Source organism: Rissa tridactyla, chromosome 10, assembly GCF_028500815.1.
Source record: "Rissa tridactyla isolate bRisTri1 chromosome 10, bRisTri1.patW.cur.20221130, whole genome shotgun sequence".
NCBI classification, from domain to species: Eukaryota; Metazoa; Chordata; class Aves; order Charadriiformes; family Laridae; genus Rissa; species Rissa tridactyla.
The window spans coordinates 3095942-3119016 of record NC_071475.1 but is presented as its reverse complement, the minus strand read 5'-3'; the positions used below and the strand labels follow the sequence as shown (position 1 = coordinate 3119016).

The 23075-nt window shown below is 52.5% G+C and overlaps 2 protein-coding genes across 5 annotated transcripts; one reads left to right on the top strand and one right to left on the bottom strand.

The window, feature by feature from the left end:
- Positions 1–367: 367 nt before the first annotated feature.
- GATA2 (GATA binding protein 2) lies at positions 368–14441 on the bottom strand. 4 transcript variants are annotated; one of them, XM_054216346.1, is made up of 7 exons: positions 13370–14441; positions 12216–12263; positions 11232–11705; positions 9906–10505; positions 7045–7223; positions 3920–4045; positions 368–3063 (listed from the first exon to the last, which is right to left on the bottom strand). In XM_054216346.1, exons 3-7 carry the CDS (start codon positions 11458–11460, stop codon positions 2764–2766), a joined length of 1434 nt encoding a protein of 477 aa, XP_054072321.1. In that variant the 5' UTR covers positions 11461–11705; positions 12216–12263; positions 13370–14441; the 3' UTR covers positions 368–2763. The 4 variants fall into 4 exon arrangements, with proteins under 4 accessions (XP_054072321.1, XP_054072323.1, XP_054072322.1 ...); XM_054216348.1 differs by lacking the exon at positions 13370–14441 and having other exon boundaries at positions 7045–7190; positions 12216–12597; XM_054216347.1 differs by lacking the exons at positions 12216–12263; positions 13370–14441 and adding an exon at positions 11932–12096.
- LOC128915702 (collagen alpha-1(I) chain-like) lies at positions 13203–21108 on the top strand. The gene is made up of 6 exons (XM_054216429.1): positions 13203–13216; positions 16610–16833; positions 17609–17660; positions 18947–19084; positions 19721–19826; positions 20578–21108. The coding sequence occupies exons 1-6, from the start codon at positions 13203–13205 to the stop codon at positions 20968–20970; spliced, it is 927 nt and encodes a 308-aa protein (XP_054072404.1). The 3' UTR covers positions 20971–21108.
- Positions 21109–23075: the final 1967 nt, after the last annotated feature.

Sequence of the window (23075 nt, the reverse complement as noted above, 5' to 3'; positions counted from 1 at the left end):
CATTTCTCCAAAAACTTCAAAAACAATGCAAAAAAACCAACAAAAACCCCTAGAGAAACTGCACTTCATCATCTGCAACGTGGCTGCTGCCTTAGATTTTTAAACTGGTTTAGAAACTTTAGCACACTTAACTGCATGACCTCGTCACCCCAAAACAACACCGGAGAATGAGCTTTTGTACCTGTGCCTTTTATACTAAATCATTCACCAACCACTTTTTTTTGTCCTACCCTGGTAGGTTTTTGAAATATCAATAGACCGCTCTGCATAAAGTTTAAGCTAGTAATTCTACTGGCAACAATGACGACGGTAATTTTTCCTTTCTCCCTATTAAAAGCAGCCTTTATGACATGAAGCTGGGCACAGGTACTTTCACAAAAAAGGTATTTTATTATTCTTAGCAATATTCACCTTGAAGGAATATGAGGAAAGCATACACTTTTTACAGACAATATATAAACATGTTGTACATAATTAACAATAACTTAGTTCACTAATCCAAAAATAAGCAAAATAAAAAAAATAAAATAAAAACAGAAAATACTGCAGAATTTTTTTATGCTGATACAAGTACAAAATAATTTAAATCTCGACTGCCGTTGTCTATGCTGCAGTGACTGACAATATATTGCACTTTGTCAACTGTATCAGTAATCCCTGTCTTCCACCCACATCCCTTCCCCGCCCCCCTGCCCAAATCCTACAGAAATTTGAGTTGGGTACAAATAATATAGAACTGTACCATTGTGAAAGGTAAAAAGTAAAAAGGACCCAATTTTTTACCTCAGTAGACTAAAAATTCTTATGATTTCTCCAAACTGATTTAGTTTCCCATTTATTTGTTTCCACTTCTTTACAAAGTGCACCTATATGCCTACGCAGACCAGAAAAAGGAGGAAAGCAGGATTTTCATGGCTGCTTGGTTCTTAATTCATTATCAAATATTTGAATTACATGTTTAGAAAAAAAATTAATGTACATCCATTTTTATTTGTTTCGGTTTTTTTCTTTAAAGCAGGACTTTCGCAGTAAAGATACAATTGGCTTGATCCAAAAAAAAAAAAAAAAAGAAAAACCCCAACAACAAAAAAGTTAAAAATTAAAAAAAAAAATAAAATAAAAAGCTTGTCACAGAGTTAAGCTTACGTGGTTTACATTATCAAACCCCTCTGTTCATGGGGGCATTTTTCATCAGAAGTATAGCTAAATATGTACATTGTATGTTATACTGGAGCTTGTGTTCACGAGAGGCATCAGATCATAACAATCAATAAAATACACTTCACATTGGTAATAGCTTTGTTTTCGGTCATTTACGTACAATATGGTTTAATAATGGGAATTTAATTTTTTTCTTTTTTTAGGTTTTTTTTTTTTTTTCATATAAAATACGCTACGGAAAACGGACGTTCCCCTTAGAACGATGCTTTCCCTCGTCTCATCAGCTGTCGTTGTGTCTGGGATTTGACGGATGTGTGAAGCTCAAACTGATTGTCTCTCTCTCTCCCCTCTCCAGTGATCTCAACCTCATTTCTGCCCTTCCTCCCTGTGAAGTCCACCGGGGCCTGGATGCCTGAGACGGCACACGCGCTGGCTGGCTGCGGGCGGACGTGGTGGCCACACTGCCGTAAGTTTACCCCAGCAGCTCATCTGCATTTTGAAGCGACAGCTGCCAACACAACGGAACAAAATGCTTCAACCTCTGAAGTCTGCGAGTTGGATGTTTTTATGCCCTGTGATGGTTTTTGCTGTGCTAGAAGTTAGCCGTGACACAGTTGATAAATGCCTGAATCTCGTCCCTCACTAGTGCAGGATTGCTTTCCCGAGAGTTTTTTCCCAACAGTTTGTCTGATTTAGCTGTCTGTTTTAAGGAATAATAGAGTAGTTGGGAGAGGGGATGTTTTTTTGTTTTTTTGGTTGTTTTTTTTTTTTTTCAAAAACAAATCTTTCACGTTAGGGAGAAGAATGAAGAAATTGTGTCAAAATAGTCACCACCTTGGGCACATTAAAATCCCGTATTACAGTTACATTTTTGCTTTGTTCCCCTCCCCAGTCTTTTCCCTCTTCCTAGTAGATATTTTGGTATGGAAGATAGATGGAGCTAATCCAAGGGGGGCTGTTGCATATGTTCCCCCCTCTCCCCCTTGTTTTGAAGGCAGGTTTTCTTACCATTGCAAACAACAGCACAAAAACATGCAATCAGAGGGTTGAGGCTTTTTGTGGAAAACAAGAGCAAAATAAATATGACTTTGTGTCTGATTTCATTTTAAAAATTACGTCTTTATAAAGTTGTCCTTTTTTAATTTTTTTTTATTATTTTTTCCCCATCCCAAACAGAGTCCACGATAGAAATCCAGCATGTCTGGCTTCCAGTAAGCCGATTCCATCCTGCGAGGCTGCTTATATCTCTTTACAATATTCACAGTAATAACAAAGAGAGAAAGGAAAGCCAGTTCCAAGCCTTTTCCTTCAGCTTCTGCCACCTTTTTGCTTCCTGCTGGACCATTAAGTATCGAACAGGTGAGTTCTTTTTCCTAATACCTGAGGGGGCAAAGTGCATTACAGGCACCACTACACGTTTCTGCAGAAGACCCATCATTTGCAAGGTTTTAGTCCAGCATTAAGAGTCAAACCACATGGGAGCAAAGATTCCCTTTTGCCATCCCTACATGCTCCTCTTGGCAGAACATTTTCTTACTTGGTGTCATCTTAGGCAAAGCCCCATGTTCTTCATCTCTGGGTGGGTCTCTTGGTCGTCGGGTTTTATCCCATGGCTGTAACCATGCTGGATGGGTGTGGATGTCCAAATGAGATGCTGGAAGATGGGTGGATGGGGGTAGGTGTTGGTAGGATGTGTCCAGAGTGGCTGAAAGGCGGCAAATGCCCCATGGGCGCCATGTGACTAGCAAGGGCAGCAGCGCTGAAAGGAGACGATTTCTCCTGCATGCACTTGGACAGTTCCTCAAAACACTCAGAGCCTTTCTTGCTCTTCTTTGATTTGTTGGACATTTTCCTATTCCTGGTCTGAATTCCTTCCTTTTTCATGGTCAGAGGCCTGTTCACCTGCAAGAAATGAGAAAATCAGGCTCATGCAGACAAAATGACCTTATTGTGCAAAAATGAAAATATTTGGACAGCCCCCATGTGTTTTTCCTGGATGGAGACCTTTTTCTGGCCAAAAAAAATGGTGTTTCTCTCTGCAGAACTTGTTTATATTGATTTGTTTAATAAAACCACACACACAAAAAAAACCCTAGACATGAAAAACAAATTGAACTGAATTTGGCAGCTGATGACTCTCTTTCCCGTAGGCTTACCCTCAGTCCTCATTCATTTCCTAATAGGAGAGATCAAACTAGGAGGCACACGTTGACCCAAATTCAGTCCTAAAACATGAGCAATCTTGTAACAGTAACCTCTGTTACTCACAGTTTAAATAACGTTCCAACATGTCAAGTGATTCCTGCTAAGGATTAATTTCTTTAAAAAAAAAAAAACACACCACCAAAAACACAAAAACCCCAAAGCCTTAGATGTAATTATTTTGGAAAAAAAAAGTCAAAATGAAGATGCCCCATCGGGATTAATTTTTGCAGAGGGACCATTCCAAATAGCTTCTGTGTTTCTGGAGGGAAACAGCACACAAAACATGCATAGTTAAACCCAAGTGTGGTAGCTCTATTTTGCCTGATTTGCCCAAGCGTTAGAAGCCAAGCTAATACATTGTAATGTCACTGAACTTAGCATCACTATGCCGACAAAGAATGGCTGTCACTTCCCAGGGGAACCTTAGAGACGGGGGAAGGAATAAAACAACAACCAAAACCCTGAAACCAATAAAAGCCTAGTGTACACCATGCAGTTAAGACATCAATCCCGGCTAGGCAAGCAGCGACACATGAGATGAGTAAATACTCACATTGTGCAATTTATAGTAGAGTCCGCAGGCATTACAAACTGGGTCCCCGTTTGCGTTACGTCGCCATAAGGTCGTGGTGGTTGTCTGACAGTTGGCACAACAAGTCCCTGCTCTCCTAGCCGCTGACTAACCAAAAGAAAAAGAAAATTAAAAACATATTGGCAGGAGGGAGATCATGAGAAAGGTCAAGTTGGACTCAATATTTAGGTTGGGTAGAACTAGATACTAAGGCTTTACAGAGCATCAGGGCTGAAGGAAAGCTCCAGTCAGTTTTTTGTTTAAATTCAAGTATTTTACTATGCGGAATTGCAGTTTCAAGCCCCGTGGCACCATGTATGCAGGGGACGTAGAGAGAAACAACACATCTCTAACTCCACAAATAAAAAATTTAGAGGGGAAAACGACATCTAATTTGTTCGGGTTTTCCCTTTGCAGGATTCTAGAATGCGTCATGAAAATGCATTTGCCTTTTTTTTTTTCCCCCCCTTAAATGACCGATTTAGTTTGTGCCAGTGTTGGGACTGGGTTTGAAAAGAGGGAATGATCCTAAAGAATGTGATTTTTACCCCTACTCTGGCCCTTTAAAGATGGACACAAAAGAAAACCAACCGCATTACTTAACTGGGTGCAGTATTTATCAGAGCCATCACTGAAAATTCAGTTTCCATTTACAAGTGAAAGGCAGAAAACAAAACCGGCTCCAACTTTCTTTAAATATTTAGCAAACCAAATTTCATGCCTTGCAGCAATGATTCCGCTGACCCGTCTGCCGCCTCTGTCCCTACTCAGTTCCTTGGCTGACAAGTCCTCAAACAACGGTCTTAAAAAAAAAAAAAAAAAAAAAAAAAAAAAAAAAAGGCAAGCAACCCCCCCAACCCACCCCCCCCCAAATCCACCACCCTTTCTAAAACTATTGTTCTGCTGAAACCAAGGTGGGGGGAAAGAAAAATGCCAAAACATTCAACCACCTCCCAAAACAAGAACAGGAAAAGTAGAACAGCAGGCAGCCAGTAATTTCTGGATGGGCCCTTGTCTACCAGACCCCACAATAATACGTTCTTTGTGCAAGCATGCTATCGTATAAAGTGTTACGGCCAGACTAATTGCACCCCATATTTTGGGAAATAATTTTGTACTAGAAAGCTTCAACTCTGCCTCTGGAAGTGGACGAAGTACAGTCCACTTTGTGCAATTGGATTAATGCGGAGGACTCAATATTTTCGTTTCTTAAATTAGCAGAGTTTATTTTCTAATGCATATCAATCGTGGCGATTTCCCCGGGGCCTTGCTCCCTGGGTATTTTTGCAATTAAGCCCCTGAGAGCCATAGGGTGAAGCAGCAGCGAAGCTCGCGTTAATGCACTGGGCATCTCCATGAGCGCAGTCACGGAGCGGTGGGTTTCCCAGATGAGAACTTTGTGCCGGCCGGCTCCGCTAGGGAGCTGGTGCGGCTCGAAGCACAGACCAACCCAGCTCGCAAAAGAGGAGCACCGGGTTCTGTCCTCACTTGCTCCTGATTTACACCATAGCCCTCTTAACTTTCCCAAAGCTGACGGACGGCTCAGCAGCTTAAGGCAAGAATCAGACCCTGGGAGACTCATATATTTCAGTCCCTTACTCGCCCGTGAGAACAGGCCAAAGGCAGAAAGAGGGGGTACCCCCTACTGCAAGTACACTCATGCAACCCAAACACAATTAATGCCAGACTTCCAAACACTGACATTATTAATACGATCACTTTGCTATTGCGTGTCAGATGAATAAATTCCCAAAGATGGCCATCTCCTCTCCCCCGCAAACAAGCAAGCTACAGTGGAAAAAGGGGCAATAAACAAAGCTGTAAATCAATTAAAACAAAACATTAAAACAACTTAACTAAAGAAAAACTCTCTAGTGCCCCCCAAACCCCTCGCAGTGAGCTAAGTATAACAGTCTCCCAACACACTGGAAGGTGGAGACCCATGTTTGCATATTTGAGATGGCTTACTGATACTCAACTATGCTGCTTAACTCTATGGCCTGTCCCATTCAGACTGGAAAGCACTTGAGCCTGAGAGACGATAATGTTACACTGTTGTCTTAACATTTTTCTATATGTCAGTCACTTTAGAAGGCAAGTCATTAAGAAGCTTGCATAGTTGAAATTCTGACTCATGACAGAAATCTTCTGTATCCCATCCCAGCGTTAGAGCAGTAATGCCAATTTTCTGCTCTCCAAACCTCATTGAAACGTGCCCACGAATAGCTCAGAGACTTAGGCACCATAAATCACAAAGCTTCAAAAAATATATTTATTATTCTTAGCATTTTAGGCATTATTTGTGGAGTAGAGTGTATTAGAAATTTCAAAACAGCAAGCATGACTGGCAAGGCTTGCCTATAGAAACTCTCTAAAGCTTTTAGAGTCAGGAAACAGATACACAAAGTTTCCTTATCTTTAACGTACAGATATCCGGATAGGAAACTACTACCAGGAGCTTAGAAAGGACATTTTTTTAAAATCACTCAAATGAAAATACAAAGTATAGGTGACTCCATGGAAAAATAATAGGATTTTTTTTTAAACAGTAGGGGATTGTCTGGGGAGGGAACCAATATTAATATTGCCAGAGAATATAAGAGTGAAAATTACTTCATGGCTTTTATACAAATAATTATTAAGTAGGGAGCAGTAGCTTTGACTCATCTGATTTGTTTTGCTTTTTGGAGCTGGAACTTTTTTTTAGTACACGGTGCAGGACATTCACACGCATAACCCTTTCGCTCCCAGTATGCGCCCAAAACGTCCCAAGAGGCCAAATAAATGAGGAATTAAATTAAAAGCTGTCATCCAAGGATAAACGGGGAGACGGATATGCGATATCCCGCGTGCATTGTAAGCGGCAGGGAGGCTGGGGACAGAGGCGCGCACGGCGGGCTGCGGCGTGGTGGTCTGTGCCGGGGACGCCGGGGCTGGGGGGAGATCTGCCCCCAGGCACGGCGGTGACCTCGACGTGACTGACCCCCGTGTACAGTACAGCTCAGCTCCGCGCAGGGGCTGAGCAGATACCACCCGTTCGACTTATGCCTGCGTGTGGTCCCTTTGCCTAATTTATCCCCAAACCCAGGAGAAACAGAGACACCTACCAGCCTTCGTTTAGGTTTAATGAGAGGTCGGTTTTGACCATTCATTTTGTGGTAGAGCCCGCAGGCGTTACACAGGTAATGCCCGGTGCCGTCTCTTCTCCAGAGAGGGGTAGCAGTTGCTCCACAGTTCACACACTCTCTGCCTTCTAAATGGAAACACGAAGAAACCGGATTTCTTTCTTTAAAAACAAATTCACAAAAGCTTTTTGCATTGTCCTTTAGGCATTTTCCAGAAGTCAAAACAGTGTGTTAATTCAAGCACAATCAGACAGCAGTGACATCTACAGCACATGCAGCAAGGAGCTCAGTGTTTCGAGAACGCCCAGACTCCGGTGAGTATTTTATGTCATGATCAGAAACAGGCAGCGCTCTCTGCAAGGTGAGAAAGAGTGACACTCTTATTGTGTCAGATGGAAGTTATCGTTTCAGTAACGAGAACTCCCTTAATCTGCGCTGGGCACTGTTCCCCTCCCGTATCTATTGCACTCCGATGGTTAGATCCTGTGTTCTCCTGCCATAAATACACACCTACACAAACACACACACCTGCAAACACACAACATGTTAAAGAGAGGGTCAAAGGAAGAGGTTTTCTAGAATTAAATCTAAGCAAAAAGACCTCCCGTTCTGAGCTTTCCTTTTGGTTGCAAATGCTATGGGATGAAAAAGTAAAGCCGAGCAGATTGGGAATGGATACAGAATGCCAAAGGCTCAGTTATGATTTTTGTTCTAAAGGCAGAAAAACGCTGTTAACGCCAATATTTAAGAAAGTTCAGTTTCAGCAAGCACTCTGGAAATTGCTGTAAAAAACAGGCTTTGAGTTCTTTTCAGTTTTTGTGATTTTTCAACGATACGGCTTGGATTTGGTAGGGAGCAGTTTACCTTATTACTTATTACTCGTTACTGGTTTTAGTAGCACAACATGGGAAACACGACATTGTCGAACGGCTCTATTAAAACCCAGCATGTAACTCCTAGATATGCATTTCTGCCTCAGAAATCTCTCTGCTAAAAGTTCATTTGCCTCTGATGGTTCGAGGGCAGGTCTGCTTAATATAGAAATCTCTCTTAATATAGTTTATGCAAATCCTACAGTATTTGACCAGAGAGGAAATTCTTTTTGCTAATAACTGAAGCAGGCCATGTCGAGTTCAGCGGGGCTTGCGTCTCCTTTAATCTAGGGAGTGGGTGGCTTTTAAACAACACAGTCTAGAGTGAAAAATGAGGGGAGCTCTGCGGCACTGCATTGGTAGCTTTTGTCCCTCCTAGGGCAGGAAGCTGCAGGAGTCGTCGTGTCGTGAGTCTTAGTTTTCCTACAAAAACACTGAGTGGTCACGAACTTTCCCCAGTTCCTTGCACAGGGGGCTGCCTTACAGAAAAAAAAAAACAAAAAACAACCAAAACCAAGCCACAACGTAAAACAAAACAAAAAAGTTCCTAGCTTCCCCCATTTAATAAAATAATCAGCAACTAGAGGATAAAAATTAAAAAGATACTCGAGATTCCTTTATCTTCACAGAACTGGGTCTTGAGTCTGTTCCCAAACTCGGGAGGCTCGGGCTGCTAATTGTATGTATTTACTACCCTCCTCACTGCTAAAAAATACACATACATAGTAGCAACTGCATCTAAACAATGGCAGAGGGAGAGTGTGCTTTTCCCCTCGGAGGCGCCATTTGAAACAGAGATGATGAGCTTGTAAAATAGCTGATATTTCTGTTGCAAAACTCGTAAGAGATCACATTTCTAAATTATTGTCTATTTCAAAAATAAATGCATGTGGTGTGTTCGTAAGCATAGATGTGCAATGATATATAAGAATACACACACAAAAGCATACATAGCCGTGTATTTTTAAAGGACTGTTTAAATTCAGTCCTAATATACTGCATTTTATTCCCTTCCGTGGCTGAGGATGTTAAAGCGGGAAGGTTAGAATTACACAAATTGTCTTAATTTGCCTGTCCAGTTGTACGACTAGTGTGATTTCAAAATGGGATCAAAACTTTGTCCACCGTCTAATTTACTGATTTAGGACTGCACTTTTAGGAAGAAATGCAAGGAAGGGCTGTGAACACGGGGCAGGTCTGCAGTCGGTCGTTTGGAAGCAGAGATACGTCTGGTTCGGGGCGGGGGGGTGGGGAGGAAAGGGGTATTTTCTAGTTCGAGTTAGGCTGGAGTAAGTTAGTCATGACTGGACACCTTAGTCTTTCGCACTGGTATGTAAACTATATTTGAACTTTTGCTCCTGTAAAACGTGAAGGAAATAAGGCCCTCTGCGATTCGAAGCGGACCGGCCGGGTCAGTTTCGCTTTCATCCTGCGCTGGGGCCTGGGTGCGTGTTAGTGCAGAGACGTGGAAATTATTGAGGGAGAAATACCTATCGCTAGGATGTCCCCAGTGTAATCCGCGGGGGGTTTACTGACTTGGGGGAACAGGGTCAGGCCTGAGCCCCTCGGGTGGCTGGGTCCAGCTTTTTCTCCAAGGAAAACATATTTTTTTTTCCTCATATAAATCGCTCTTTGTACAACCCGATCTCCCGGCTCGCACCCCACCGGTCCCCGTGTCCCTCGGCTCCATCCGAGCGCCCCGAGGCCAGTGCCCTGTGGCTCAGCAGCCGCTGCGGATGTGTTGGCACCCACAGGAGCCTGGTAGAAGCTCCGTCTCTTAGTTTAAAACCCCGGAAAAGTGGGACTAAGCTGCCACCTGCCCCTCTGTCCCGAAGGGAGCCGACACAAGCGCCCAGCCTTGCAGCAGCCTGCACCCTCACCCCCAAACAGCCAGCGAAGCCAATCGCGACAGGCACAGCCCTCACCTCGGCCCTTCCACCCCGGGGACGCGGTTGGGGGTACAACACTTACCCGAACAGGATCTGGCCTTGCTTCGCGGCTTGGGGGTGAAGCTGGACGCGGGGCCCCCCAGGAAGCTGCCTGGGTGGAAGAGGCTGCTGCTGTAGTCGTGGGCAGCCGGCACGTAGGAGGGGTAGGTGGGGATGGGGTGGTGGGTGGAGGGCTGGGCCCCCATGCTGGTGAGGCTGCTTCTGAGCGGGCTGGCACTCTCCATCTTCATTCCCTCCGACAGCGACACTTGGTACTTGATGCTGTCTTTGTCCTCCTGCCGGGCCCCGGCGGAGGATGAAGGGGAGGCAGCGCTGGTGGAGTTGGGGTCCGGGGACACTTCCTTGGGAGGGGTCGGGGGGAAGCCGAAGAGGTGGGAGCTGGAGTGTGAGGCTGGGGTGAGCGAAGAGACGGAGGCAGTGCTGGAGGTGCTGCTGCCTGGGTACACCGAGATGGCCCCGGGGGCTCCGGCTGCCGAGGGGTGCAGGGGTGTCTTGGTGAAGGGGTTGACGGTCCAGGGGTTGTGGTGATGGGCAGACAGTGCCGCCTTGCTGCTGTCCAGCCAAGGGATCCCGGGGCTGTGGATAAGATGAGGCCGGCACATTTGACTCCCGGTCAGGCGGGCTGTAGGAACACAAGAGCGTTTGGGATCAGCGTGGGGCAGCTCAGCCCGCAGCGGCTCTGGGAAGTCTCCCAGCTCCCCTGTCTGTCTGCGGGCAGCCGGAGGGGAGCCGGGCATGGGGGTAGATTTCACAACCCGGAGAAGAGCAGCCAGACTGGCGCAACAGCCCCTTCTCCCTGTCCCCTCCGAGGGACATAGCAGCTAGCCCAGCGAGAAGGAGCAGCGGGGCAGCAGGAGCGGGACCCAGCCACCCGGGGCAGCAGTAGCGGCCCCCCCCCCTTTCCTCCCGCCCCACCCCGGGGAATAAGCAGCAAACCCCCAGAATTCTGCTCTGTCTTCCGAGCTGCTGCAACGCGCTTTCTTCGGGTCCTAAAACCACCCCCGAATAAAATCCATCGCCGATTTGAATCGGTTTGTATTTTGCATCCGGGAAGTAGCCGTGTCTGAGAAGTTTTAGCCTCTGCGCACACTATTTCCCCTTCCTCTCTCACCTCCCCCCCTTTCTTTCCCTCCCCTCCGCCAGTCCTTGGTTATCTCTAGGGTTAAAATCCACCCGTGCCTCCCTTTCTATCCTGTTTCCTTAGATCTCCTTTCCCCCCCCGGCTCCGACACACCGAGGCGGCCCGCGGGTGGAACTCCTCGCCTCCACGTCGGGCACCGGCACGGAGGGGCCTGGGGAGCGCGGGCGGGGACGGGGGCATAGAGGAGGGCAGCGGGTGCGGATTTACCGTGTGCCTGGCTGTAGGAGACCCTGGCCCGGGCATGGGCAGAATTGGCGTAGTAGGGGTTGCCCTGGGAATCCAGGTGGTTGAAGAAGACATCGACTTCGTCCGGAGGTAGGAGCTGCGCTGGTTCCATGTAGTTGTGAGCCAGTCCGGGATGGTGGCTCTCGGGGTGCTGCCCGTTGAGCACGGCGTGGTGGGCCATCCAGCGAGGCTGGTCCGTGGCCACCTCCATGGCCTCGGGCCTCCCCTCCCACCCACCCCCGGACCAGGAGCGAGCGGCGCTCGGTGGGGAGGGGGCGGTGGTGCTGCTCGGGGGGTGGCTTTTAGGAGTCGGAGTGGCTTTTCTTAAAAGAGAAAATCGCCGGGTGACTGGAGTGCGCCCTCAGAAGTGGGGGGGGACGGACCCCCGGCGTCAGCGTGTCCCTCTGTCAGCGGGCGGGTGGCAGCGGCGGGTTCCGGGGAGCGCCGGGGCAGCACCTGCAGGGAGAGACGGGAGGGTTAGCGGCTCGGCGGCCCCGGGGTGCGCTCCCCGCCGGGACGGCTCCCCGCCGGCTCGCGTTCCCAGCGGGAAATGGATGGGGAGGGGGGGAAGCAGAGCCCCTCCCCCCTTCCAAAAATATCCTCTCCCCTAAAGTCCTCGACTTGCGCCCTCCCTGCTCATTGCCCCGCAAAATAAACAGAGATCCCATTTCAAACTCTTTACCAAAAAAAAAAAGAAAAAAGGCAAAAAGCTTCCTTTCCCCCCGCTCTCGCTACAAACGTCAACAGGAGTTTTTCCAGCTGGCTTCAAAAGCCGGGTAAAAAAGGAAGAATGGCAGATCTAATATAGCGTAGTTCTAGCAAGAACTCCGACTGACACAAAAGGAAAAGGAGGGAAGAAGGGGCGGGGGGGGGGGGGAGAACGAGAAGAGGGGGGAGAAGGAGGGGTTTTTAGCGAAAGCAGCGAGTGCGCCCTAGCAGCGGCCCCCCCCCGCGCCCCACACTTACCCGGCGCGGGAGGCAGGGTGCCTCGGCGGGGTGGGTGGTGATGGATGCCTGCTCGGAGGATGCGAGTGCCGCGGAGAGGGGGAGAAAAAAATAATAAAAAAAAAAAAAAAGAAAAAAAACGAGGAGGGAGAAAGGGGGGGGGGGAGGCAGAGCGAGCGCGGGAGGAGGCTGGATGGAGGGTGTTACTCAGATGGCAAAGCCGCTGCTCTGGCCGGCTCGGTCCCATCCCCGCGCATCCTATATGAGCGCTGGCGCCAGCTGGCCGCGGCGCCGCAGACGGGCCGGGGCGAGCGGGGCCGGCGGCCGGGCCAGCCAATCCCGCCGCCCCACACCGCCCCCAAACCGCACCCCCGGCCCCAAACGGAGCCGGCCCGGGGGGGTGGGGTGGGGGGAGAGGCGCAGACCCCCTCCTCCGCCCCCCCTCCTTCCCCCGCCCGCAGCATCCTCGCCCGGCAGCTCCGTGGGGGCTTTCCCCGCCCGGGCTCTGCACGCCCCTGCGGGGCGGGGACGGCAAAATAGGGGGGTCCCGCCGGGGTATGCAGGGATGCGGGGGGGGGGGGGGGGCGAGCGAGGACGGAGTGCGGGAAGGGCTCGGCGATGGGGCCGGCTCCGTCGGGTGCTGCCCGGCCGCGGAGCCGCGGTTCCCAGCGCCGCCGCCGGGATGCGCGGGGCTGGGCTGGGGGGATGGAAATCGGCACCGGGGAGATAAATACGCTAAAATCCCCTAAATCAGGCAGGGCAGCGCGCGGCCGGGAGCAGGACAAACCCCAGCGTGGTTGTTCCCATCACGTTAGTTTGAAATAACTGTCTGAATGGGGGAAAAAAAATAATTAAAAACAAATAAATGCCAGGCTCTGCGCCGGGCCCCGCTGTCCTCCACGCCGCGCCGGGTAGCCTGCGGGGCAGGGACGGATCCTGCCCGGCTCCCCGGCCTGCAGCCCTCGGGCCGGGCCCAGGCTTGGGGCTCGCTGGCGACTGCGTCAGCGAATGGCCAGGCCCGGGTAGCCCAGCCGGGCCGGGGCAGGAGCGCGCCGGGGGACCGGCTACTGCCTCCCCGATGGGGCTGCGGCGCCGCAACTCACTTTTTTCCCCTTCTCTCCCTTTTTTTCTTTTTTTTAAAAGAAAACCAACACAGTTTTTAAATTTGCAATTACTTGTGTGATTTGGGCCGGAGAGGAGAGGCGCAACCCGAATCAACAGGCGTTTTCTCTGGAGTTTGCAGCGCAGCTCGGCAGCGGCCGGGGCCGAGCGTGGGGCTCTACCACCGCCCAAGGTGCAGATAAACCCGTCCACTTTTGGGGCAGAAAATAATACTAATGGGAAAAAAATAAAATAAAAATTAAAATAAACCAGCCCCCCAGAGCGCGGCCGGGCGCTGCTGCAGGTCCCGTTTCCCAGGCGCCCCCCTCCCGTTCCCCAGCCGCTGCTTTCGGAGGAAAAGGGAAACTGGACGCAATTCCTAAAACCTCCGAGCTGGACGCGGCGGGGAGGAATCCGGCTCTCGCCCGGGGAGCGGCGCAGGGGGTGGCGGAGAGCGGCCCCACCGCCCGCCGTGCAGCGGCCGCGGCTCCAGCCCGACGGCGCGGCCGGGGCCGGGGGGGACACGGGAGCCAGTCGGTGCCGTGCGGGCCCCGCCGAGAGGATGGCGGCGGGGGGAGCCGGGGCGACCCCGAGGATGCTGCTGCTGCCCCGAGGGCCGCCCCCGCGGCGGGCAGCGCCGGGGGCTGGGAGCCGGAGCCGGCCTCCCCCGGCCCGGCCGCCCCAGTCACTACGACGCCGGGGCTCTGACGTCACCCGCCACTGCCAAATTCGCCAGGAAATGAACTTTTTTTTTTCTTTAAATAATAACAATAATAATAATAATGATGACGGTAATAATAATAAAACTCCCTTTCCTCGCTGCGGAGCCCGTCTGGCCGGAGCGACATGGGGTTCCCTCCCTAACTGTTCCCCCACCACCACCCGTTGTCCCCCTCCAAGCCTTCCCCCCCAAGGGACCCCCAGCGCAGCCCCCCCGAGGGGACCCACAGCGGGGAAGCGGGGGCCGGCGGCTGGGGCAGGGGGAGCCGGCGTTGCTCTCCCCTCCTCCTCCCCGCATCTTTTCCTCTGCCGGCCTCCTGCACCCAAAGCCCAGGTTGTCCCGCTTCGCCCCCCCGCCTCCAGTCCTCTGCCCTCGGGGCTGCGCGGCGGCGCCGGGACCGCGGCGCCCCTCGCCCCCTCCTGCCGCCGGCGGGGGGCGGGGGGGAGGTGGTCGCCGGGCGGCAGCTTCTCCGTCGGCTGCCGGGCGCGGAAGGGGCGGTGGAGCCGGCTTCTCCCGGGACGGGCTGGTTGGCCCGGGCAGGCCGGGGACAGGCGCTGAGCCGGGTTTGGTGGGAGAGGGGCCGGGGGCAAGTGCCCCCCGCGCTGCGGAGGTGCCGGCCCGCGGCGGAGCGGGCCCGGGCGCCTTAGGCCGGAGGTGCCAGGGAGGAAAGGGAAACAAAGCAAAAAAAAAAAAGAAAAGAAAACAGAAAAAGGAAAGTTAAAAGGCAGAGAGAGAACCAACGGAGCTTTCTAAAAATCCGGCTTCTCCCTCCGAAGCGATTTTCTTTCTACATGCACCAAAACACCCCCAACAAAACCACCCAAATATCCCCACAAAACGGATTTTTCTGTTTTGCTTTTTTTTTTGAAAGAAGGGTGAGTATAAAATAAACCCGGGCGTTTGCAGGTAGGTCCCCTCGGCGCCTCATTCTACCCGGAGCCGGGGCGCAATGTGCCCGGGGGGTCGCTCCCGCTGCAGCCGGAATCACCCCGGCACCGGCTCCCGGCCGGCGGTGAAACCCAACGCCTCTCTACGCCCTTATTAATTAATATGGATGTTTTAATTATTGCCAGCCTGCCATCAGCACGGGGCCGCGATTTTTTTTATTTTTTTTTTTTTGGGGGGGGGGGGGGAAGGAGTGGGGTGGGCTGTTTGTTTTAGGCAGGTGATAAAATCGCAGTTAACGAGCTGATAATTCGTTCGTGTTTGTTTTAAAAGACAAATTGTAAAGATTAATCAGGCGGCTTGATTTATGGCGAGGCAGACCCCGGCGCTGCCCGGCCAGGGCTCCCTGAAGCCCCCGGCTCGGGTTACCCGGCAGGCGAAGCAAAACAAAAGGGACGAGCGGGCAGCGGCTCCGGTCGCGCCGACTCGGGCCGAGCTCCCCCCCCGCCCCCGGCGCCCACCCCCGCCTCGGGTCGGGGGTCTGGCTGTCGTCCCCCCCGGGGTGCTGGCACCGCGGCCGGCGCCTCTCCTCGCACCCAAATCTCGCTGTTTGCATCCCCCTCTCCCTCCATTAAAACCCTTTGCAAAATAAATGACCCCTCCAGCAGGGATGAACGATTTCTGCTGAGGGAGCGGTTTAATTCCCGTGGCTGAGCTGGGAAATTTCCTAGCCAGCCGGATCGCAGGATTTTACTTTTTTTTTTTTTTTTTTTTCCCCCCGCCGTGTCCCGTCCCCGCTGTCTGCGTTTGACGAGCCGGCTGCCGGCTCCGGGTCTCGGCCGCTAAATGCCCCGGCGGCACGGCTGGGGGTTTTTAATTGAATTAATTCACCCATCGGGAACATCGGCAACCCGCGCTGGCTGCTGGAGGCGAGCAGCTTAGCTCCGCTCCGCAGCCCGCTTCACACGGCTGGGTAAGCAGCAGCTCTCCCCTCAATTTTCTGCCAAGCCTCCGGGGAGAGGGTCCGCCCGGGCCGGGGATGCGCCCTCCTCCCCCTTTTGCCTTCTTTTCTCCTTTTCCCCCCCCCCCCCCCTTTCTCCCCCTCCGACAAAACGGGCTCCGATTTATTAACTTTATTTTGTTATTGCCGTTGCAATTTTTTTTTCTTCTTTTTTTTTAATATAGGAGCTTTCCAAGATCTGGAAGCACAACTGGTTATTTTGATTTGATTGACAAGTGATGTCATATCGTTAAAGGGCGGGGGGGGGGGGACGACAACATGTTTTAGCAACAGTTAGTGGTGCCCTGTGATGGAGTTGACACCTATGCCCGGGCAGAGGCGAAAGCAGAAAACAAATACCCGCGCCCGTGCTCACAGACTATTTATTTACACGCCTGGAGTGGGGTTTCTTCCTCTTTTTATTATTTTTTTTTTTCCCCTGATCCTGGGAAAAAAGCGTACCTGACCAAACGGGGCTGAGCCGGACGGGACCCGCAGCCCCCGGGGCACTTTCCTCCAGGCACCCCCTTTCCCGCGGTGTCCCCGCCGGTTCCCCCCAACTTCCACGCTCCCTCCCGCTGAACGGAGACCCCGGGGGTCGAGACCTCCGTACAGCATCGTCCCCCTCCCCTCGCCCCGCTCCGCCCCGAATTGCAACCCGCGGCGGCCGCAAGCAGGGAGGGCAGGCAAAACCCCGTGAAAAAGAAGGAAAAAAAGCGGGAAAGAAGCGTTCAGCCCCGCGCCGGGCCGCGGTGCTCACGGCCGCCGGTGCCTTGAGCGGTGTGCGAGTCTCGGGGCGGGCCGGGGAAGGCGGCTGCCCGCCGGCGGGGAGGGGGCTGTGGGCGTACCGCCCCGACCCCCCCCGCCCCGCCGGGGACCGCGGCAGGTAGAGGACCGGCCGGCCGGTGCCAGCGGCTCCCGCCCGCCCGCAGGTAGGAGCCCCGCGTCGTCCCCCGCCGGGGGCGGCCAGCACCAGCCGCAGCGACCCCCCCCGCCACCGGCTTGATTTCCTTGGGTGTGATTTTTTTGGGGGGGAGGGGAAATTCTTGCTTTCTGCCTTTTTTTTTTTTTTTTTTTTTTCGGTGTTTTCCTCCCTCTTGTCTGGGCTATGCTTTGCTTTTCTTCTCCCCCGGCCCCCCCGGTCCCGCGTTACTAGCACGTATTAATGGCTGCTAATAGGGTTATAAAAGGACACAGTTACCTCTTAACCACAAGACCCTATTTAAGCTGCATTTTAAAAAAGAGAGAGAGAGAGAGACGGCTCGGGGAATAAATCACGGAATACTTAATCTTTTTTTTTTCTTTTTTTTTTTTTTTCCTAAATACTGTAGGAGCCTTCTGGCTTTCCCTTCCCCCATCCCGCAGCCGATTTCTGCGGGGCATGTCCCCCTCGGTCTCGGGCTTCCCCTCCCGGCCCGCTCCCGCACACGCTTTCACCTGCGCTTTGTCCGCGATTTCCCCGCCGCCCCCCGGCTCGCTCGGCTGCAAATAAAGGGGAGGAAAAGCCCCGAGTCGACCCCAACCTGCCCACAAAAACGCCTTTTGTGCAAGTTCCCAAAGAAGGCGTGCGGGGGCGGAGGGGGGGGGGGGTTGCACACACACACCTTTCTCCAGAAAAAGATATGAATTTTTTTTTCAGGCGCTGCCAGGGAAGATTTCGTTCGCAGGAGCCTGCTTTAATTTTGTAATTTTTTTTTTTCTTGCAAGGTTATTTCGGGCGCAGCTGTTGCAGGAGGGAGCAAAGAGGACGATCCCGCAGGTTTGATTTGTTTCTGCGCAGGCAAAAAAACTTTGCTGGGGAGGGACCGAGCCCGGAGCGGGGCTCGTCTCGGCACCGGCCGCGGCTGCTCCCCGCCGCCCCCGGCGCTGCCTGCGGCTGCCTTTCCCCTGCGAGCCGCGGGGCTTGAATCAGGCCGGGGTTTAGGTTTCCGAGAAAAAAAAATTAAAAAAAAATTGCGTTTAATAAAGATGCTCCGTGCTCTGGGAGAGAACAATCCCCGCGACCGAAACCCGCACCCCGCATCCCCCCCCCCCCTTAATGAAATCGCTTTTCTTATTGAAATCGCCTCAAATCCAGGCAGGCTCCGCTCCTGGTTGCTTCTATTTCTTTTTTTTTTTCTTGCCTTCCAGCCTCAGAACCCCAAAGCAAAAGGAGGATAAAAAGGGGAACTTTGCACATACAAGAAAAAAAAAAAAAAAGAGGAAAAAAAAAAAAAAAGGAGAGGGGGGTGAAAGAGCCCGCGGAGAGGAGCGGCCCGGTCCCCGATGTGGCTGGGTAATTTTAAATCATGCAAAGCCCCGTAAAGCTGCCGCACGGGACTGGGACGGGGAGGACTCCCCGGCAGGCAGGTGCAGGGGGAGCGGGGCCGGGCCCTGCCGCCTTCCCGGGGCAGAACAAACCCCTCGCATCTTTTTTTTTTTTTTCTTTTTTTTCTTTTTTTTTTTTTATGCCCAAATCTGCCAACAAAGGGAGCGAGGAGATAGGATGTGGCTGCGGGGAGGGGGCTCTGCACACTCTGTCTCCGGGAAGCGTTTTCCTGGCCGCCCTGGGTGAAAAGCAACTTTCCAAGATGGAGATTTAAATAATTACCCCGGTGACAATGGGAAAGGAAAGAAAAAAAAAAAAGGAATTAAAAGAAAACCAAACCTCAAACCTAAAGGCGGCCGGGCGGCTCCGCTCCCCACAGGGTGCCGGTGCGGGGGGCGCACCGGGTGCTCCCCAGCCGGGCTGAGCCCCCGCGGTATCTCCGAGCCAGCGGGCGCTGCACCGGGCTCAGCCCGGCACCGGCAGCCCCGAGCGGGCGGGAGGAGGCAGCTCGGGGAGGGTCCGAGTGTGCTGGGGGCATTTTTTCGTTCTTTACAAAACCCTGCCCAGGTTTGTCCCCGGGGGAAACTGCCCCGAGCGATGCGCTGCAGCAGCGGGACCCGCATCCCGGTGCGCGGCGGCGGAGCCGCGGTGCCGGTGCGGCAACCCCCCGGGCTGTGCAGAGCCGCGCAGCCGCATCCCCTTACCTTGCCTTTCGCCCGTCCTCGTTTTTCTTTCAGTTTTCCGACCGGTGCCTGGAAAGCGCCGGTTCTCCTCCTCCGCGGGGTCGCCGGGAGCCTCCCCCGCCTGCCTGCGCCGGGAGCGGCGGCTCTGCCGGGGCGGTGGGTGCGCGGAGCCTGGCGGAGGGGCTGTCCGAGGTGCGCGCTGCTTAAAACTGGCAGCAGTTTTCGAGCTGAGCCCTCTTTTTTTTTTTTTTCCTCCCTTCCCTCCTTCCCCCCTTCCCGTCCTCCCTCCCTCCCTCTCTTTCCCTCTCTCCCTTCTTTCCCTCCCCTTCTCTCTCTCACTCTCCTGCATTCAAGGATGGCACAGCGAGCCACTGTGTATTTATGTACATAATAAGGCAGCTCGTCCCCTCCACTTCATTTGCATCATTACAATATCTGTACAAGCACATCACATTGTCTGTTGCTTGCACCTTTTGTTACGGTTGCTGTCACAGTCTACGCGACTTGACTTTCATATTTTAAATGAATTGATATTATACCAACAACACACACTCACATCCCAGGCTCTGGGAAACCGGGCTCCGCAGCCCCAGCCTCTCCCGAGCCGCTTGCTTCATCCACCGGATCCCAGGGAAGGTGGGGTGGGGGGAGCCGCTTTGCAGGATCAATTATTCGTATAAATTATTCCTATTCGAATTTTGTTTCCACTCCCTAGTGAAGGGAATATTTGGGGAGGGGGGGGTAGATTTTTTTTTTCCTTTGCATTGGCCAGCCTGGCTTTTGTATAACCTCGTGTTTCTTCTCCCCCCACTCCCTTCCCAAACTCAGTCTTTCGGGCTATGCACCTGCACGTAAGAGGGGCAGCGGAGAAGCTGGAAGAGGCGCAAGGAGATATATTATGCGACGAGTCGTTGTTAAAGCTAGGAAAGAAACGGTAAAATATACATCTGGTAGACCAGACCACTAAGAAATTCGGACAGAACGAATGTTTTTGGAAAGGTTTGCGCTCCCCAGCCCCGGCTTGGCAATCCTCACCTGCTGGGTATTTTCCTGCCGGTGCGTGTGTGTGTGCGGGGCTGGGGGGGGGCTGTCCCCTCGCCGAGGGCCGGGTGGCTGGATGGGGTGGCGGGCGCCGGGGCCGGCGGCGGGGGGTCGCGCCGCGGGGGGCCGCAGGGACCTCGAGGAGGCGCCGCGGGGCGCGGCGCGATTCTCCGGGGCGGGGGGTGTCAAGCGAGACCCCTGCCCGGGGCTGCGGGAAAACCATATTAATGGAGAGACAAAGGCCGGACCGTCCGGCGGGGGCCCTGCGGGAGCGGGGAAACGAAATACGGCTCGGGAAGGGAAGGAGAAAAGTTTCGCGGGAGAGGAATTATCATCATAATGGAGGTAAAAATGTGAGCAGGGGAAAGGGAGGGGGGGAGAATCCTATTCTGCTGGCATTTTCTGTCTGTCTTTGTGATATGGTTCGGGGGAAAAAGGGTCCTTGATATGCGGCAGATAATTCTTATCAGCCCCACGCAGCCCATTTCCAAAGTAAGTGTTTTAATTACTCCTCCTGTATTACCCTTCATCCTCTGAGAGGAGATACATCGCCAGATTTATGCAGGGGGAAAAAAATACAAAAGAATGCGGTATTAAAATATATACATATATATCTCTCCCCCTCTTTTTTCCCCTGTGCCCAGGAAGAGGGAGACGCCGTCGCCGGCCGCGCCCCGGGATCGCCCCTGCACGGAACGACTCTAAAACGAGGGACCGTCGCTCAGGCGGAAAAACTACGGGAAAAGCGGGATTTGAAGCCTGCAGATTTTTCCCCAAAAGGGGACAGACAGGAGTGTCCGAGCCGGGGAGTCGGGGGGCGGGCTGAGACCGGCGGAGGTGCGGGGCTGCCCGAGGCTCACCGCGCCGCTGCCTGCTCGCCGGACGGGCTGTCCCGGGGCCAGGGCCACCCCTTCAGGTGCCACCACAGCCATATGGGGCCGGAGGGGCGGGGGGGTTGCGATTTTCCCCTCATGCCCGCTGGAAGAGAAGGTTGTTTTCCTCTGCTGTTTAGCTTTCGTACTAAAGATGTCATCTGAAAGTCTGGGAGGAAGGGGGAATTGTGCTCCGCTCTCTTCCACGGTAACAACCATATTCTGCATATTGAAAAATATTATAGACAGTGGGGAAGGCTTTTTTTTTTTCTTCCCCTTAAAAAAAAGAAAAAAAAAAAAGAACCAACCTTTTCAATATTGATTCAACAAAAAAAGAGAAGGAGAGAATTTAAAAAGAGAAGAAGCAGCACCAGCAGCAGGGAGAATATAGGCTCAGCAACTCTCCAGGTTCGCTTCCTTATTATTACTATCCAGGGGTAATTTTTCATCTCTGCTAGCTAATCTTTGTTCCTTGTGAAGATAATGAATAGCCCAATCCTTATCTCCTGGGCTCCTGGAGGCTGCTGGAGAATGGGGTTGAACAGGGTTGAAAATTGGTTCCAAAGTGCTGCTGAATAAATGGTGTTCCTTATCTCTCGCTTCCAGATTATCGGAACCCTTTCAAAACTCACACAACAAATACAGCCACCGCATCTAATGCATCATTTACCAGAGCAGATCTCCGCGTTTGATCGGCAGATAGGCAAAATCTATGTATTCCTTGCTTTACTTAGTATGCATGGACGCGGGGCTGCTGTGCATGCGGGGTGCCCCCGGCCGGGCCTGGGACACCCCCCGGGCTCTTAGCACACGCAGGTCTTTGCTGTGGACTCTGTGGGGCGAGGAGAGTGTCCCCCGCCTGTCACCCACCCGGGGGAGCAGGGTGGGACGGCAACACACCTCGCGAGGTGCTGCCATGCGGCGCACTTGGAAATGTGGGGTTGCTCCGCTGGGGAGCTGGTGGATTTGCGGGGAGAGGACGAGAGGTGTGAGCATCATCCCGGGCACCCGCTTGCAATCACGCTCACTCCCGCACCCACAGTCGCATTCGTTCACCTGCACCCACGAGCAGTCGCTGTTACAGGGGTGTGCGGCTGCCCCCCTGCTCCCCCAAAATGCCACTTTTAGGCTCAGCTGTGACCTAGCCCTGCCCCATCCCCTAGTGCTCTCAGGGCCCAGCTGGACCACTCTGGTAAAACCTCCCGGTGCCCCCTCCAGGTTCTTCCCCCCGAAATCCCAGCAGCCCAGCCGCGGAGCCCTGCCAGTCCCTTGGGTCCCACAGGGGCTGGGACCGTCTTCCAGCCTTTCCCTTCGGTGCTGGGTGATCCCCCCACGTCCCAGCTGCAGGCAGGACAGGGAACCTGGGGCAACCCGAGATTGGGGAGCAACTGGTGATCCCGGGGGAGAAAAATAAACAAATAAACACCACAGAAAGAGAGTCATTCTTCGCTCCTGGAGGTAGTGTGAAGTCTGTGTCTGTCTTTTTCTTTTCTTTTCTTTTCTTTTCTTTTCTTTTCTTTTCTTTTCTTTTCTTTTCTTTTCTTTTCTTTTCTTTTCTTTTCTTTTCTTTTCTTTTCTTTTCTTTTCTTCTCTTTTCTTCTCTTTTCTTCTCTTTTCTTCTCTTTTCTTCTCTTTTCTTCTCTTTTCTTCTCTTTTCTTCTCTTTTCTTTTTCTTTTTCTTTTTCTTTTTCTTTTCTCTCATTCTTTCTCCCTTTCTCTCTCTTTCTTTCTCTCCCCTCTCCACTAGGTTTTCTTGGTTTTTATTATCCTTCCCCCTCTCCCCCCCCCCAAAACATCTCTGTAACAGTAAGTGCCTCCCAGCCCAGCTGTACAGCCCCCAGCTCCAGAGCAGGAGATCCCCCAGCCCTGACCCAGGCACAGATGTCCCCCCCAGCTCTCACCCACCCCTTCTTTCCCTGGCAGCGCCTGAGCCAGTGCCCAGGTAACAAACAAGGGGACATTTTCTTTTGTGCCACCACAGCACACCCCTGCGTCCCCAGTGCTGCCCCAGACGCCCAGGCCAGGGGGGCAGCAGGTTCTGGGTTGGGGACAGGACACCTACAGTGTCCCAGTCCCCTTTGCCTGTCCGGCAAAGCTCATCCCTCCCCTGCCTGGAAAGGGAGAGAAACTTCCGTGGGAAGTTGTGGGCAGGCAGCAGCCCCAGCCAGCCCCTGCCCGTGCTCAAGAGTTTTGCAAATGTTCAACTTGTACTAATTTTTTTATGGCTGTATTCATAGTTGTTCCCTGTAAAAAATGGACCTGTGTTAGTT